This window comes from Myripristis murdjan, chromosome 21 (assembly GCF_902150065.1).
Source record: "Myripristis murdjan chromosome 21, fMyrMur1.1, whole genome shotgun sequence".
NCBI lineage: Eukaryota > Metazoa > Chordata > Actinopteri > Holocentriformes > Holocentridae > Myripristis > Myripristis murdjan.
This window is the reverse complement of record NC_044000.1, coordinates 7,863,048-7,879,477: the sequence shown is the minus strand read 5'-3', so window position 1 is coordinate 7,879,477 and position 16,430 is coordinate 7,863,048. Positions and strand designations below refer to the sequence as shown.

General features: G+C 40.2%; 1 protein-coding gene across 5 annotated transcripts in view; it reads left to right on the top strand.

Annotated features, from left to right (window-relative positions):
- Positions 1-16,430, top strand: part of man1a2 (mannosidase, alpha, class 1A, member 2) — a 184,953-nt gene that overhangs the window by 130,231 nt on the left and 38,292 nt on the right. For all 5 annotated transcript variants that reach the window (XM_030080339.1, XM_030080338.1, XM_030080337.1 and 2 more), the window contains 3 exons: positions 8,780-8,874; positions 13,013-13,136; positions 13,503-13,596. In XM_030080339.1, coding sequence (XP_029936199.1) covers positions 8,780-8,874; positions 13,013-13,136; positions 13,503-13,596 — 313 coding nt within the window. The remainder of the gene's footprint in view (positions 1-8,779; positions 8,875-13,012; positions 13,137-13,502; positions 13,597-16,430) is intronic.

Here is a 16,430-nt window from a genome sequence, read left to right as displayed (position 1 = left end):
GACCCTCTTAAAAATTAAAATGCCTGTTTCCTTTCCGTCATACAATCTGCAAACTTGGAAGAGAGGCAAAGGGGGATAGTAAGCACAGTAAAGTGGGGAGACCGTTACAATGAGATTAAAAGAGAAATAAGTGGAGAAGAAAGAAGTGCATGCAGGGAGGGAGGGGGAGAATGGAGGAAAAGAGTGAGAGATTTTAGTACTGAGGGTGACAAGCAGAAAGATGTGGGGAAATGGGCCATGCCATGAAGACAGGGAAAGAGAAGATACAATTGCAAAAAGAATAACTTAATGAGAGAAAGAAGAGAACGAGTGGGAAATGAGTAAAAAGAGATTTCAGTACGTAGGAGTAGTGAACACCTACAGATGTACAGTTGCTGGTGTGGAAGTCCTACTTTTCATTGAGTGCTTGCTGAAATACTGGTTTACGTGCGCTCCATCCCCAAGAGGAGTTGGTCAGATTTCAGTTTTCATGATCCTTTTTCGATTTCGTACCAGGAGCCCAGTGCAAGTCTATGAACCATAGCATGTAAATCCAAACATTGCAGCAGTTCCTCTTTTTACTGCTTGCTGATAAACAGGCTGCACTTTGGCTCCATCGCCAAGAGGAAAAATCAAGTTATGCACTAGTTTCAGCCAACTTAAACAACCATACCAGTGATTTTGAGCCCGTTTCATACAATTACCTCACGTTTTTCATTGCAACAAACCATCCTGTAAATCATGCAGGGATTGAGACACCTACCTTGTAATGTTATGCTTCTGCAGCTAACAAAGTTGTCACTATTCATAAACCATTGAACTGATAATTCACTGTGTAAAGCTGCCAGGGGACTTCTGTTCCCTGGGGACTATTTTCTGGCGGACAGAGCGATTCATGCAATTCAAGTCATCAAAACACACCAGCACTGCTGTACTTCTTTACTTCTTCAAGGTCCTTACCTGTTGGAAAACATTTAGGAAATCATCTGACTCAAGATCATCAGTCATTACCCTTTTCAAGGCCCCACAGGTGCACCATTTCCAATAACTCTCAAGGCCAAGTATCCAGCAAAACTGACAGCAGTGAGATATGGTGTGGTGGTGACAAATGTAGAAACAATTCAAAATAGTCGCCCGTGAGTTTCCTCCATGGCACACCAGCATGCCTCATCACTCCATTGTGCCGTTGCTAAATGCCAAACAATAAGAGCAAATGGATGGGCTGATGAAGTGCTGTGACAAAGCACCAAAACAGTGTATGGTATCATACAGACACGGCGGGTGACTTAATCCTGTCTCTCCTGCTGGCCCTCAAGGCCCTTCTTACCAAGCAGGCTCATTCAGCACATTTCACAGTCTACCTCCTAATCCTTTTAGGGGCTCCATTACATGTCAACAGTGGCCCACTCCCCTTAAGCAAGGCTGTGTGTGTATGTGTGTGTGTGTGTGTGTGTGTGTGTGTGTGTGTGTGTGTGTGTGTGTGTGTGTGTGTGTGTACTTGGGTACAGTATGTGTGTAGGGTAGGTTTTTATTGCGCTTTATTTCCTTCATATTAGTCCAGGTTCTGTGCAGTTCCACGGTTCATTTGTGTGATGACATTTACACGTAATTAATTATTGGATGTGATTTCAGCTCTCTGGCTCCTTGGTTGATCAGCTGCCTTCATCTCTTCTATGGAAAATACTGTAACATATTGGCTGCTTGGCTTGTCGGCGAACATTGGCAACTGAACAAAGCATAGCTTATAGCAGTGGTTTTCAAAGTGGGGTCCAGGCACCCCCAGGGGCCCTTCAGAGGCTTCTAGGGGGTCCTCAGCAAAATGAGGAAAAGTTTAATTCACTAGAAATTGTCACCGTTCAGAACATGTATGAGGGAGAATGTCAACATTTTCCTCTTTCTGGGTTAATCTCACCACGTTTTGTCAGTGTTCAAGTATGACAGCTAAAAAATTAAAATTATTGAAACCTTTTTAAAAATTCAACTGATTTCTTTCAAAAACAATTGGGAAGAAGGCAAATAGCAAAATAGCAACAATATTACTGGAACATTAATAAAACTAAGTAACCTATTAATTAAATACTCCTCAGTAAAGAACACACTTGCTTTGTAAAAAAAAAAATATATATATATATATTTATATTTTATTTGATTCTATTTTATTTTATTTTATTACCATAAGGAAGAGTCACACCTTCTAGGTAGAGGAGCAAAGTATCATGCTCTCTCTGACAGGCTTTGAAGTCGGTGGGGTGATTTAATTTTGTCTTTTTTGCCTTAATGTTTGTTCTCTTAAATTTAGTTCAGCACCACACGATCTGAGCATGTGCTTTTATGATTGTGAGTTTGTCTCTGCCTTTATGTCGCTGCACATGTCATTTTGTACTACATTTTTGTGTCTATAGTCTCATATCTATCTGAGCCTGCTCTGTTCCACGGGTGAATCTAGTCTCTCCCGACTGAGAGCTTATGAATTCTATCCTCATATGTGTAGTAAGTGGATCAGTGGATGAGTTTAGGAAGTGTTTGAGAGGCGGATTACAGCTCTTCCTGCCCTCTGGACATACATGAGCCATTTGGTGGGCACTTGCATCCGAAATGCCTCACAGCACCATGAGTGTACACATTTTTAGCGTGGCTGCTCCCTTCACACCAGCAGAACCAACCTGCACCCCTGCCATGCTCCAAGATGGTGAAAATGGAATGAGGGATGAGATGGTGAAAGGAAGAGAGTGGAGAAGAGGAGGGAAGAAGGGAAGAGGAGAAAAGAGAAATGGGAGAAGAGGAAAGAGGAGAGAGTTTGGCCGAAGACACAGATGGATGGGGACAATAAGCTAGAAATGGAGCACAAGTCGCAGTGTGTGTATGCATCTGTTTACCCGTGTGTGTGTGTGTGTGTGTGTGTGTGTGTGTGCGCGCACGCACGTGCTTGCTGTCAAGCGAGTGCGTCAGACCAAGCTTGCCTCCTGACCTTGTCTTGTATCCAAGCTGTCAGGACGTCTGGAGAGATCGAAGGAAACAACCGTTGTGTCTTTGTCGTCCTGTCCCATATGCGCATTTTGTGAATCCCTTTGCATACATGTGTGTGCTTTGAATCCTTAGGTATGTGTGCGTGTGTGTTCAATGAGAGGCTATATCCTTTAGTGATCGATGGAAGTGTGCTGTAATGCATTTTAAAAGGCTGAATGCTAAAGCTGTCTCACCGAGAGGGAGAGCGATAGAAACAGGCTGGGAGATGGAGCCAGACTGAGAAACACAGCGCGCTGTCTAGGCTTGTCCTCCCACAGGCGTTTTCCCTCAAAGCTCTCAATATCTTAATCTTGCCTCCTTGCTACAGTAAATACAATGTCAACAGGATACAGAGGGATATCTTCCTTGTGGTCTTACTGTCGCATTGACCGCAAAATGAAGTTTGGTTACCTGCCAGAGACAAACAGCACCCTCAGCAAAAACCTCCCATATTTTGGTTGGTGGCTTGCAACCTTGACTGCTGCTAAGGGTTTAAGAGTGCAGTCATCCCTAGAATTGGTCCTCTTATGCCATGGTGTAAAAGTTCACCTTGTTAAATTTTCTGTTAGAGTTCACACTGCCCGATTACAAGAAACCCAGGACTTGTCAGAAAAAAAAAGTCACACCAACTGACAAGTACTTTTTTATTGAAGTTCTGGAAACCTGTCATCCTGCCAGGTTGGAGTTTTGGTTGTGGGTGGAATTGAAGTCAATCCAGTTCCAATCCATGTCACTTCAACAAAACATCATGGACTTGTCTGTGCTCTTCTTTTCTGGTGTTCATTCTGTTCCAAGCACATGAAGAAATAGCTGCACAGTACATGAGCATCAGTCCAGACTGCATTTTACCCTTGATTCATTTTGTTATGCTAGAATTTCCAAGCAGGAGTAATTCAGTATCAGATGCCAACATCTGTCTTTTTATACCCATAAACCCTTGCATTTTGTCTGGTCATTCCTGTAGTGAGTTCTGGTTACATTCTCACTCCTAACGAGCTGCACCACTGTTCTCTTGGAACAGGATTGAGACTGCATCCAGACCTGTGAATCGCATGTTCACTTTGAGGAAAAGAAAAAGATTCATTGGGTCTGGTATTGCCCCAATTCAGCCACAATTGTTTGAAGAACTGAATGTGCCAATCAGCACTGCTTTAGGTTGGGACAGATGTTGTTGACGTAATCAAGCTGTACCAGAGACATCATTAAAAAAATGGATGACGCAGCACCACTGTTGTTTTAAACAAAATTAAAACTAAAAACACTCAAAGCAGAGCAACGTCGTGTGCTGAAGCCATTTCTGAGATTCTGAGAGGGAAAGATGTTTTTTACATTCTGCCAGTAGGATCTGGCAAAAGTTTAATTTAAAACACCCCCAGCTTAGCCTGACTTAATGGATTCATTGGTCCAGATGTTTTTCATTGGCTTTTTAGCAATATTGAGCTCTTGCATTTGTTATGAGCCCTTCACCAACAAATTGACTTGGCATAAACGGCACAAAGTGCCAACACTGACCTACACTTTTATAGGTGACTAAAGTTAGACTAATTTGCTACAGTGCTGTAAAATGGCTGTCATGATATGGATTCATCATATATTGTATTTGCAACATTGAGTTGGGCTGTATGCAAATCATATGGAATTTCCCATAAGTACTATATTCCGCTAGTAGCGTAGTAAGTAGCGTTCACATCAACTTCCAATTTGTAATTGCAACTATATGTGTGTGTGTGTGTGTGTGTGTGTGTGTGTGTGTGTATGGCATATAGCCTGAATGTGCCATAAGCAAGTTACAAAAGCCAGAGCACTGCTTTCCTTAGGAGTAATAATTTTGTTCATTAAAATAAATAGAACAAGTGAAACATACAAGAATTAATAAATTGTCAAGTTTAATTTATTTTCTTCTGTCTCTCAGCAGGTTTGCCTTACCTTTTCAATTAACAATACTACCTTTGTTATTATTTCAGGCCTGGCTGCTTTTTATGGGGAGTAATGCAGACTGTTTTATTCATCTGGGCATGTAGATGAAAGGAGTTGGGGGAAAATGATTATCATAAAGTGTAGACTTTTATCTGTGATCTCTGCAATTCCTCTCCTCTGACGGGTCGTTTGGGTCCCGTCCCCTCTCGATGACATCAGCAGTGGGATTGCCAATAAAACGCAATGTACCTGGCAGACGGACCTGGAATCAATAGAGGGGTTTATGATGACTGGGCGAGCATGCACACACACACACACACACACACACAGACACACAAATATGCGGATGCACACACGCTTACACCCAAGATATTGATGGCAAGTGTAAAGATAGGCTACTCCTACACATCTCCACACATTTTCAGCTCGTCATCAACATCTGAAGTAAGAGAGAGGAAAAAGTAAGAGAAAGAGTGAAAACATCCTCATTGTGAAGGCCTAGAACTCAAACTGGTTCTCACAGCATAAGATGTACAACACGCAAGTTAACACCTCAGAGTGTGTGTGTGTGTGTGTGTGTGTGTGTGTGTGTGTGTGTGTGTGTGTGTGTGTGTGTGTGTGTGTGTGTGTGTGTGTGTGTGTGTGTGTGTGTGTGTGTGTGTGTGTGGTTAATGCTGCTTGGCCAGTATCAACTATGCTCAGGAGGCCTATGGGGTAGTATTTTCCTCTCAGTGTGTGGTCTCTTCTAGACAGCACACTACTTTTTTATTGCTCTCTCTTTTCTTTCCACACTCGCCCTCTACCTTTCACTCATACATGTGTGTGACACTCACTCTTGCCCTCCCCTTTTTCAGTCTTTTCTCTTCATATCCTCTCTTTGTACCTCTGCTTCTCTTTCTCTGCATCTTTATCTCCCTCATCCTTACTCTCTCTTGTCCCTAACTTCCTCTCCTCTGTTTTAGCGCCACAATTTGACCTCCAAGTCCTTCCTTAGATGTAGCACTGGCTTCTTAAGTATTCTGCAGACACCCTTGCATGTTATTGCTCTGTTACTTTGTGAGACGGGGAATTTTCCATAGATTCACTCTCTCTATAAAATTGTTCAGCCCTGACAGACTGTGTTGATGATTCAGCCTCTGTCTGCCCCCTGTGAAACCGCCTTTCTCTTTCATTCTGCCATGACTAACTGTTTTCTACAGTTGTATCCGCTGAACAAGTCCCCCTTCATGCATTTATCCTCCTGTAGAAGAAACAGAGACAAAACGAGTATACGTTGCAAAAGAAATTATACAACTGCAAAAGGCAATGTCTGATAATCTTGAGTCATTTTCTTGTCTGTGCAATATGTTGCACAACAGAGTCACTTTTAAAAAACAAGAAGATGGAGAGAGGAAAGCATGCAACCTTGTTAGGACCATACCAATGATTTGCATGTTTAGAGTAATATCTACAAACCGTATAAGCTTCATGTTTCTGCTAATCTTTCCCCAAAGCAAGCAGTCGTATTTTACAACTCTGTCATTTTTCCTACTTTTATCCAGCCATTGGTCACCATTCATTCCACTATGGCATGAATGTATTTCATCACCGTAATAAAGTCGTCCACATTTGTTTTCCTAACAGCAGTAGCACTGTTGTGTTTTGATGACTTGAAATTGGGAGGAAAATACTCCCCGGGGAAATGTTTTCTTCATGCAGAGAATTATCAGTTGTGTGGTTTATGAATGGTGATGACTTTGTTCCCTGAAGAAGCAGAACATTATAAGATGGGTGTTTCAACCAAAATTCTAATTTTAAAATTGGACAGCTTTGTAGCAACTTTTGCACAGGGGTATTGATGCTGGTTTAATGTCCATCTTTGTCGACTCAGTAAGCAAAATACTTCCATATGTTGGCTTTGGCACCACTTTGCCAACCAGTTTAAGTAGGCTGGGATTCAGTTCAAGACATGATGGACGGTTGCCATGTTTTCAGCTGTTTGACTGCTGCAGTCGACTGTCTAGAGCCAGACTGCTACTACGTCTATTCCAATCCCTCTTCCTTTAAAAAGGAATATTGGTGCCGGCCAAGTTACAGCCCATTCGTTATAATCTTTGATGGGACATGGATGTGACAAAGTTTTTAAGGCAACATGTTTTTGAGGGATTGTTTTGAAGCTGAGACTTCTGTTTCTTCTTCTGGGTGTCAGGTGATTGACAGGAAGCGGAGTGTAATGAAATGCAGCATTAATATGAAAATGCTTAGCTCAAGTACAATGAAATAACAATAGAACACAAACTTGGAAAGCCAAATGAGTGACAGATGATCTCGCTCTGTCAAAGTTGTTTTTTTCCTGTACAAAAATGAACAGCAGCAGATGTATTCTTTTGCAGGGAGGAAAAGAAGTGCTCATATCTCAATATGGTGATTGTATGCAGATAAACCAGGACAAATGGAAAGGAGTATAGAAATTGCATATTTAGTGCTATCCAGCCATGTATTGATTAGTCTTTTAAAGAGATGTTGAAATAAAATCTGTAAAACTGCAATGATAGAGAGACCGTTCAGTTGATTTTTGAATGCTTGACCCGTTTACTACAATTTACCTCCATTTTACATTGAAACAGCCCATTTGTCAAAGACAATGTTGTTATCCTATAAGGGGAATTAGAAGCCACCTAGTCCTGCTAGAATCTATTACTGTAGAAAGTGCAACCCCTGATCCTAAATTTTATTAGTTATTGACTTTTAGGAACTTGGGGGATGGTGAACATAGAACTCCAGAATAATTGTAAATACACATAAATAAAATCCCTGTTTCTAACTGACTTTACCATCCTTTTAACTACTCCAGTCTGTGAGCAAAGGTCTCTTCAAACTGAAGCTGAAATGGAATTTATGCTTGTCAGAGCACAATTGGTTAAAGTCTACAAAATTCAATGTTTGAAATCAGTGTGTTGAGGGAAGCTTCTGGAACCAGGCATTTAGTCTAAACTGCCATCATTCAGCTTGATTTGAACAGCTCAAGCCTTTGCATGCAACTTTGTGAACTTAGGCTAATGAATGCTTAGCGCTCAGAGAGAGCGGTTTGTTTGAGGTTGTCTGCCAAAAACTCAGGTGTCTTCCTTTTTAATCTCCTCATCATTTGTACTTCTCAGCAACTGCAAACCATACACTAGTGCTTCTTAGGCTTTTACACTCGTGTGCTGTGGGTGCAGCAGAATAATAAGCTTAGAATCCTTCTTATCTGTTTGATTGGCATGGTGAAGAGAAGGACATGGGCTGGATCACATCTTATTGGCCCTCATCTGTCAGGCGAGTGCAGAAGCCAATGTAATCTCAAAACGAACATAACTGCAATTTTTCCGCACATGTCTGCACCAATTTGACCTTCGCTGCGATAACAGAAATTTGACATCAAATGCGTACTTCTGGTCTCTTTCTTTATTTCAGTGTGTCTCTCTCTTTCCTCCGCCTCACTGCAGTTTGACCTCTAAGCTTCCTTTTTAAACGTTCACCTGCCTCGGTAGTATTCTGCCAACATCTCTTATTATTATAGCACAGTCCGAGGGGAGGTTTTGCATATAATGGGCTGCCAGTCTCCTCTGTAAATCCGCTCATCCCTGACGCTTTGTGGTCGTCGTTTAGCCACCGCCTGTCTCCTGACATCTCACTCTGCCTCATTTGCCTTCATTCTGCCCTTGTTTTGGTTGTTGTCAGTTGTTTTATGCTTGTACCTGTCAGCTATTCAAGAGTGGATGGACTGCAATGCATTATGTTGAGTCTGATAAAAAGGGAATTTTAAATTTAATCTATAATTATGCTCCCTCTCGCCCTCCTTCCCCCTCCCTTTCCCTCATTCCCCATTGTCTCTCTTTCCCTCCTGTTCTCTCTCCAGGTATTCAAGCTGAAGGCGGTCCAGTTGGCTGAGAAGCTGCTTCCTGCCTTCAACACCCCCACAGGGATCCCCTGGGCCATGGTCAACCTCAAGAGGTTAGTGACGTTGCCACCGGAGCCATCCATCTTGTCCACAGGCTGACCTGAGATGAATAGAAAGTGAGATGTGCCACTCTTTGGGGATTTCCCAGAGTGGCGAATGACAGTCAGCTGAGCAGACTGGAACAAGCCGGAGTCAGACTCTGCGTTTGTGACTTGATTGACAGATAGCTTACTCATGCATGAGTGGTGCTTGTTATTTTTTCCTTTTTTTCCTTCACTCTGTCGTGGGTTCTTTAAAGTTCTCAGTATTCTGCATGTAAATGTACAGCTTAAAAAGGTATTAAAACCTCCTAAATACAGTCATTGGACGTCACTTTTCACCATGCGGTGACAGGTTATTTGACACCTCATGTCCACCCTGACATTAATAACAGAAAAGGAGTTAGTGCAATAACGGCTTCATGCCCATTAACAGTAAATTTGTTGTTCTTATTCTTCCCATATTGCTACATTTGTAATTTCACAACTTCCATTAGTTATAATGAATCAGAAGTAGGCGGGTTTGGTAGATACCTTGACAGATAGCTTACTTTCTTTCTTTCTTGCTTGCTTTTAAATTGTTACTAACCCGTAATGCATACATTATATATAAAAAATATTCACCATGTGCTGCCTGAAAAAGAGAGTTTTACTCATAAGCTTCTATTGTATACACCTATTCCAAAAATGCCAGCCAACTCTGATCTTTCTCTTGGAAAAAAAAAAAAAAAAAAAAAAACACTATCAAAAGTTGTGGTTAAAAAGCTCACACTGGTCATGGTGTATAATCCAAGTCTCTGATATCCAGTTGTATGCTCAGTATTTGAAGCATATGTCCAAGCTGCTCATCTAGTGAAATGCACACACGCTTCTTGACTACATGTTAGGATTTTGCAGAAATGGTCTTTGCAATTCGATTTGAGCAAAAATCCATGTGTTTGGGAAGTGCTAAGCATACAGCAAACATTTCCTCATTCTAGAAAACTGAAACTAAATCCAGAGCTCAAGTTGAATACAAGAATAGCAAAACAAGATCACTCACTTGCTAACGCACATGTGGCTCTCCACACTGATCAGCCCTACACTTACCAATACCACCCTAACTTTTCATGCGACTTGTCACACTACATTGTGACCTTTACATAATGTATCATGATGCATACAACATTTAAGCTCAAGCAGAAATCCACAACCCCAATCCTTAAACTGTTTCATATTGAATTAACAAAATTCAAGGTCATTAAAGGTGTTTTAATACAGTTAAAATGTTCTGTTTAAGTTTTAAAAATGTCGTTTATCTCAGTGCCCTGCTTTCTAGTGAGAAATCTCCCTGATTTAAGGGTGTCTTTTCTCTGAACTTTTGTGTCAAGAATTTTCTTTGAACTGGTCTTAAGAAGTGTTAAATTTAACTTGAAGAGACCTTCAGCCACCCTGTTAACCAGAAAATCGTTACAATAATCTTGTAATCCCCAACCTGAAGTGTGACAGTACCACAGAAATTTCATCTCTTTCTGTTCGTACTACTGGTTTCCACTTACTTTTTTATGCCTTTGAGAGCAAGAGAGAGAGAGAGCATCTTGTTGCTTCATGAGTCGGCAGGTTGTTTAGGATGATGTGTGTTGAACAAGAGAGGACCGCCTCCTCTCAAGGTAACTCTAATCCTGTACAGAGCAGATGCTTTGTGTTATATCTTAATCCCCCACTGGACACACACACACACACACACACACACAAGCATAAATGAAAATGCTCCAAAACATGTTCATGGATGTAAGCGCACACATGAATAATCGTACATGTTCAATTGAAATCCAAACACTCTCTCTCTCTCTCTCTCTCTCTCTCTCTCTCTCTCTCTCTCTCTCTCACCCACCTGCTCTGACAAAAGCGTCTCACTCAAGCGTTTTCACACTCATGTATAATTGGAGTGGTTCCAAATGCCTCTTGTCACATGTGGTCATGTGTTCGTGTCGACTCAGGAGACTCCTGTACAGGTAGTGTATCTGTTGCACTGCTGTGTCACTGGATTACATACATAATGAAATATGAAGAAGACAGGGTTGTCACACCACACGGTGACCAATCCCACAGTAAATTACAAGACACGATTACACGAAAATAGTGTAATAAGTGTTTTATGTAATAAGTTAAATTCAACATAAAACAAACCTGTTTTATGTTGAATTTGAATGAATGTTGAATTGAATGATTCCCTTTAACACCATGCCTTTTCCAGATGACCTGCTAAATTAAACAAATCATTCTTAAAGAGAATGATTGCAGTAAAATCCACCGTAGAATTCAGAAAAAGTCTTTTGTAAAATCTACAATGCAAAACAAAATATGCTTCGTCTATCACAACATTTACATCATACAATTTAAATAAACTGCATTCTACAACCATAACAACAAAACATCCTGTCTTGACGGGCAGTGGCGTGTTCCACGTCTGATTTGGGCACACAGTGACCTCTTTCTCTTGGAAAGATTATACTTAGCATTCTGTCAGTACAAAACTCATTCTCTATCAAACAAAAGGTCCGAAGTCTGAAGAAAATGTAGTTTCCAGGCCTGGAAATGTCTTGAAAATTATGAAATATGGAGAATATGAAGCTTTGGAAATGTCATGGAAAATTATAATAATACACTTGACAAGTTGAACTAGAATCTAAAAAGGGAGAACAGTACATTTTTTTGTTTCTTGTAGGTTGCCATGAGACCTAATTTATTTGTTCTCTCAGTCTCATGCCTTAGTTACAGAACTTACTCCTTACACTGCAGAAGTACAGTCATGCAAATTTGGTATGTGGTTATGGAAAAATCTTGGAAAAGTTTTGTAATTGCAGTGGCAAATAACTGTAGAAACCTGTGCACCAGTGTTGTCAAGAGGTTTTCCAGAACTAGTTCTCAACTTTGTAGTGTTTCACAGCGTATTTACTATCCTCAGCTCCCTAGATGATTCAGTGTGGTAATCCTTGTGATTCTGTTTTGTTTTTCATTTATATTTCTTCACTTCTTCTACATTTTTGGTGATGAACAGCTGGTGCTGTTGTGTTTCTGCATTGTGCTTCTCAGAGATCACCTGTCAATTAAACCGTGTGGGCGGAATTGGATTTTCTGTTGATTAGGTTTGAATTTCTGTATATGCTTCTCTTCTCTTGCTCCCTATCACTGCTCATGCTGACTACCCAGCTCTTCCTCTCTTTATTCCAAACAAACCAGAAGCTCAAAGCATCACTTTCTTTTATGCCACAGGATTTCCTGTGAGAAAGCTGCTAGACACTCAGAGTTTAGAACAGAAAATGTAAAAGCTGTCAAGGACTGGGCATCGGTTGAATCACAATCGTATTTATCAAGAAAAGCAAAATTGCCCTTTTTTATATGAAATAAATGTGGATTATTATTTGAGAATTATATGCTCTGTTAGAATGACTGTGTTGTTATGCTAGTGGAACAGATACTTGAAAAAGTGAGATGGTTGACTCCGTCGGCATTTCTAGGTGTGTGTGTGTGTGTTTGTGTGTGTGTGTGTGTGTGTGTGTGTGTGTGTGTGTTGACAGATCTGGTTTCTTTTCAGCCACTTTTTCAGATTGACTTTAAAAGTGTTAAATGTGGTACAGTCTCTTATTGGAGCCGGAATCTCATTCCAGACCTCAGTACCTTTGACTGATAACACCTGTTTACTGAAAGCTGTGTGTCTAAGTGGTACTGCACAGTCACCTGTGGAGGCTCTGGTTATTCTCCCACTGGTGCTGGATCTGAACATAATGAACGCACCCATTGACGGTGGAGCACGTCCATGCAAGATCTTATATACAGAGCAAGCAAGTTTAAACTTTTTAAAATTATCAAAACTTAAAATATTGTATTTCCTGAGAATATGACAGTGATGGGAGGAAAAGGATTTCCTATCCAATACTTTTACAGCTTTTTTGTAGAGATTCTATTGATTTTAGCGTACTTAAGCTTGCCAGTGACCAGTTGGTGATACAATATTCTATGTGCCAAAAATTCATACAATGAAGAAATATTTTTGCAGCCCTCTCTGGAAGTAACGGTCTGATATGCCTAAAATTGTTTAGATTAAAATTTGCCGTTTTGCATAATTTTTTACTCTTTCTTTATCTCCTCCCCTCTCTCCATCTCTGTCCAGTGGTGTTGGTCGCAACTGGGGCTGGGCGTCGGCTGGCAGCAGCATCCTGGCTGAGTTCGGGACTCTGCACATGGAGTTTGTCCACCTCACTTATCTGACAGGGAACCCCGCCTACTACCAAAAGGTAGGGCTGTGTGTGTGTGTGTGTGTGTCTGTTATGTCTGTGTATGCTTACGATTGCATTCTTGCATGCATGTGTTGCTGCTGCATATCTGTATGTTTCTGGGGTTCAACTATAGTGGGGCAAAGAGTAGTAAAATATAAATGAAAAGAGGGTAACACTGAGATGCATTCAAATGAAAACTTGATTAAACAAAAACCTAAAAATAGAACAAAATTCACATTAAAAAGTGGACAAAGTCAAACCATTTTATAAAAGCAAGTCTGTAAAAGTGGTTTTTAAAGTGAGACTCTGCCAGAACGTCATGAATGGTGGCATATTTCAAAAAAAGGTGAAAAACATTCCTAACATGCCATCTCTCCTTCTCAGGTGATGCACATCCGGAAGCTGCTAGCCAAAATGGACCGTCCCAATGGCCTCTACCCAAACTACTTGAACCCTCGTACGGGTCGCTGGGGACAGCGTAAGTACACACAGCTGATTCAGATTCACAAGCACACACACAGTGCGGTTTGCATTAAAGTCTTCTAGTCAACTCACTTTTGTTTTTGGTGCAGCAGTCACTGTGGCAAATAAATCATTGCATTATATCTTACAATTGAACTTTGTGAGTGCTGTGTGGTATAGTTCCCTGGGTGTGATATGAGTCCACATGGTGGTGAAATAGCCTCATTAGTTGCTTTGTCCTCCCCTGGGCTGCTTATCCACAATTCTGGATTTCTATCTCTCCATTCATTTCTATGGCAAAACAGCTCCCAGCTATATATTGTGATGTTGACCACCACTGATCATCACAAAAATTAATGCAAACAAAGCAGACTTTGCCAGTATAAAAAGCAAAGCCCCAGTACCCATGTGTTGAGGAAATTAAATGGTTATTTTCTGTGTGTTTTTCTTTTTGAATTGGAAAGTAGATCTGGGAGGTAACATCTGCAGGAAACTTCCAGATAGTGACCTTACGCCTTAAAGAAACAACCTGATAATACCTTCACAAATAATTGTAAATACATGGGGGAAAAAATGGATAGATCATTGAATTCAGTCATTTACAGTGGTCCACAATTTCAGATATTATGAATATTTTAGGCATATTAGTCAAGTTTTGTATTCAGAGTGGCAAACAGTTCATGCAAGTAGAATAAGTTGCAACTCCTGAATAACTGCTATTACATTCGGTCAGTTAGAAGTAGTGCTAAAAGCTAAATTTTTGTTGTGAACATGGGATGATCTTATAAGATTGAAGTGCAAGGAAGACAAATGAGAATTAAAAGTGGAGAATATGGATGGAATTTATTTATGTATTTATTAATTAATTAATTTATTTATTTAATGACAACAAATTGGAGTGAGTAAAGGAGAGAGACTGAAGGAACATGGTGTTTCCAATATACTGATTGGATCTGGGAGGTTTTGCAAGCATTTAAACACAAAGCTCAATGTCAGTCCAGCATCACTGATCTGATATTTAAATATATAATTTAAATAATGATTAATATTTTTTCATTTGTTTGTTTTTCTTCTTTTTCAAAATTATGGGTGGTGTTTTTGTGTGAAATTTCTGTTACTTTTTTTTCTGGTAATTTTCAAATTTACTACAGATGAATATCGGCCCTAAGTATCAATTATCAGTGACTAATAGTCCAAACATAACTCAGTGGTGCAGCTCAGCATGTGGTGACGGTCAGTCAGCCAGCGCTCTCCAGTCAGACTGAGACTGAAGAGAGGCAAATTTGTAAACGGAGCCCGATCCAGCTTGTAGGAACTGCTGCAGTATTTTATGACATTTTCAGCCCTCTTCCAAATTTCACCAGCAACTGTCACCGGTTGATCAGCCAAATACATTTTTAGAATACAACAGGAGCCCAGCACGATGGGTGGTGACCTGCCAAAGTGGAGCAGATTTTCAGGTATTTGGCTAGTGGTAGCTTCCTGTCTTGGAGCAGGGTTCTTAAATTGAATTATCTTAATTTAAGGCCATAAAATGTCTTAAACTGTATTAAATACCATTTACTTAGGTCTTAAAAAATGACTGGCTTGCGGTTGTCCTTATATGCAGTCAACACCATATCAATTACCTGATTCACAACTTGGAGTCAGTCCTTTGAGTCATCCTCCAAACATTTATGCAGAATATTTTACATTTTCCTCCAAACACACTTCTCTTGAGTGTTTTCAACTTTTCAAGTTATCGTCCCAGCATTCATGAGGGAACATTAAATATTCCTTTTTTTTTTTTTTTTTTTTTTTTTTAAATTTATTTTATTTATTTTTTTAAACAACATTTCATTAGAACTAGTTTCAAACCAGTGAAGGCATTGAAGACAAACTAAAATGCTGGTGACAGACATGTCGAGGGGTGGAGACTTGTTATCTTAATATTCCAATGGAATTTTAAAATATTGTGGTTGTTGAAATATTCCTTTTCGTATATGGCTGCCTTAGAAGAAGTGTTTTTTAATATAGTGTTTTAATGATTGCCTGTCAGTCAGATAGAGCTAAGTGCTTATTTCTGGCTTTGGGTTTACTCTGCTTTGGTTCAGCAGAAGGAAATGAAAAGATGGAATCTGTTCCAAATTGAATTTATTCACCCTTGTTTTTATTTGTCCACGGGCCTTAGTTCCAACTTAAAGAGATTGGCATATTAAATCTATATTAAATGTCACCCCCCACCCCCCAAAGAAACATGCATATAATGCACATGCTAATGCACATACATCATTACACACAGAACAGAAGACACAAGAAACCAAAGTATCACTTGCTCAAAAAAAGACAAAGCCTATGATTTTCTTTTTTTTTTTTTTTTTTTTTGGTGGTGGTGTTTTTTTTTATTGTTGTTGTTGTTGTTTTTTGTGGCTTTGCTTGTTGACAAGACAAATGGACGGATGGTCCTCATGGATGGATGGATAGACAGATAGATGAATGGAGGGACTCATTAATGGATGGATCGGTGGCTTGGCAGTCAGATGGATGCACTTGTAAGTGTGCAGACTTTTGGGCCGACTGCAGGGCAGAATAAATGGATGGAAGGGCGGATTGATTGATGGATGGATAAGTACATTAACAGATGGATAGTTAACTGGCGAGCTGGATGGCTGGGAAGGTAATGATGGATGTTTTATGTTTGTTGTGTGTGTGTGTGCGTGTGTGTGTGTGAGAGAGTGAGAGAGCACTTGTGTTTGTCCTCATGAACCGATACACGTGAGAGGCAGGCACTGACTTTGATGTCGTGCACACAGTCCAGTAGGGGTTTGTGTACCTGTAAGTCCTTAAAAAGTCTTTCAGCGTTTACACACC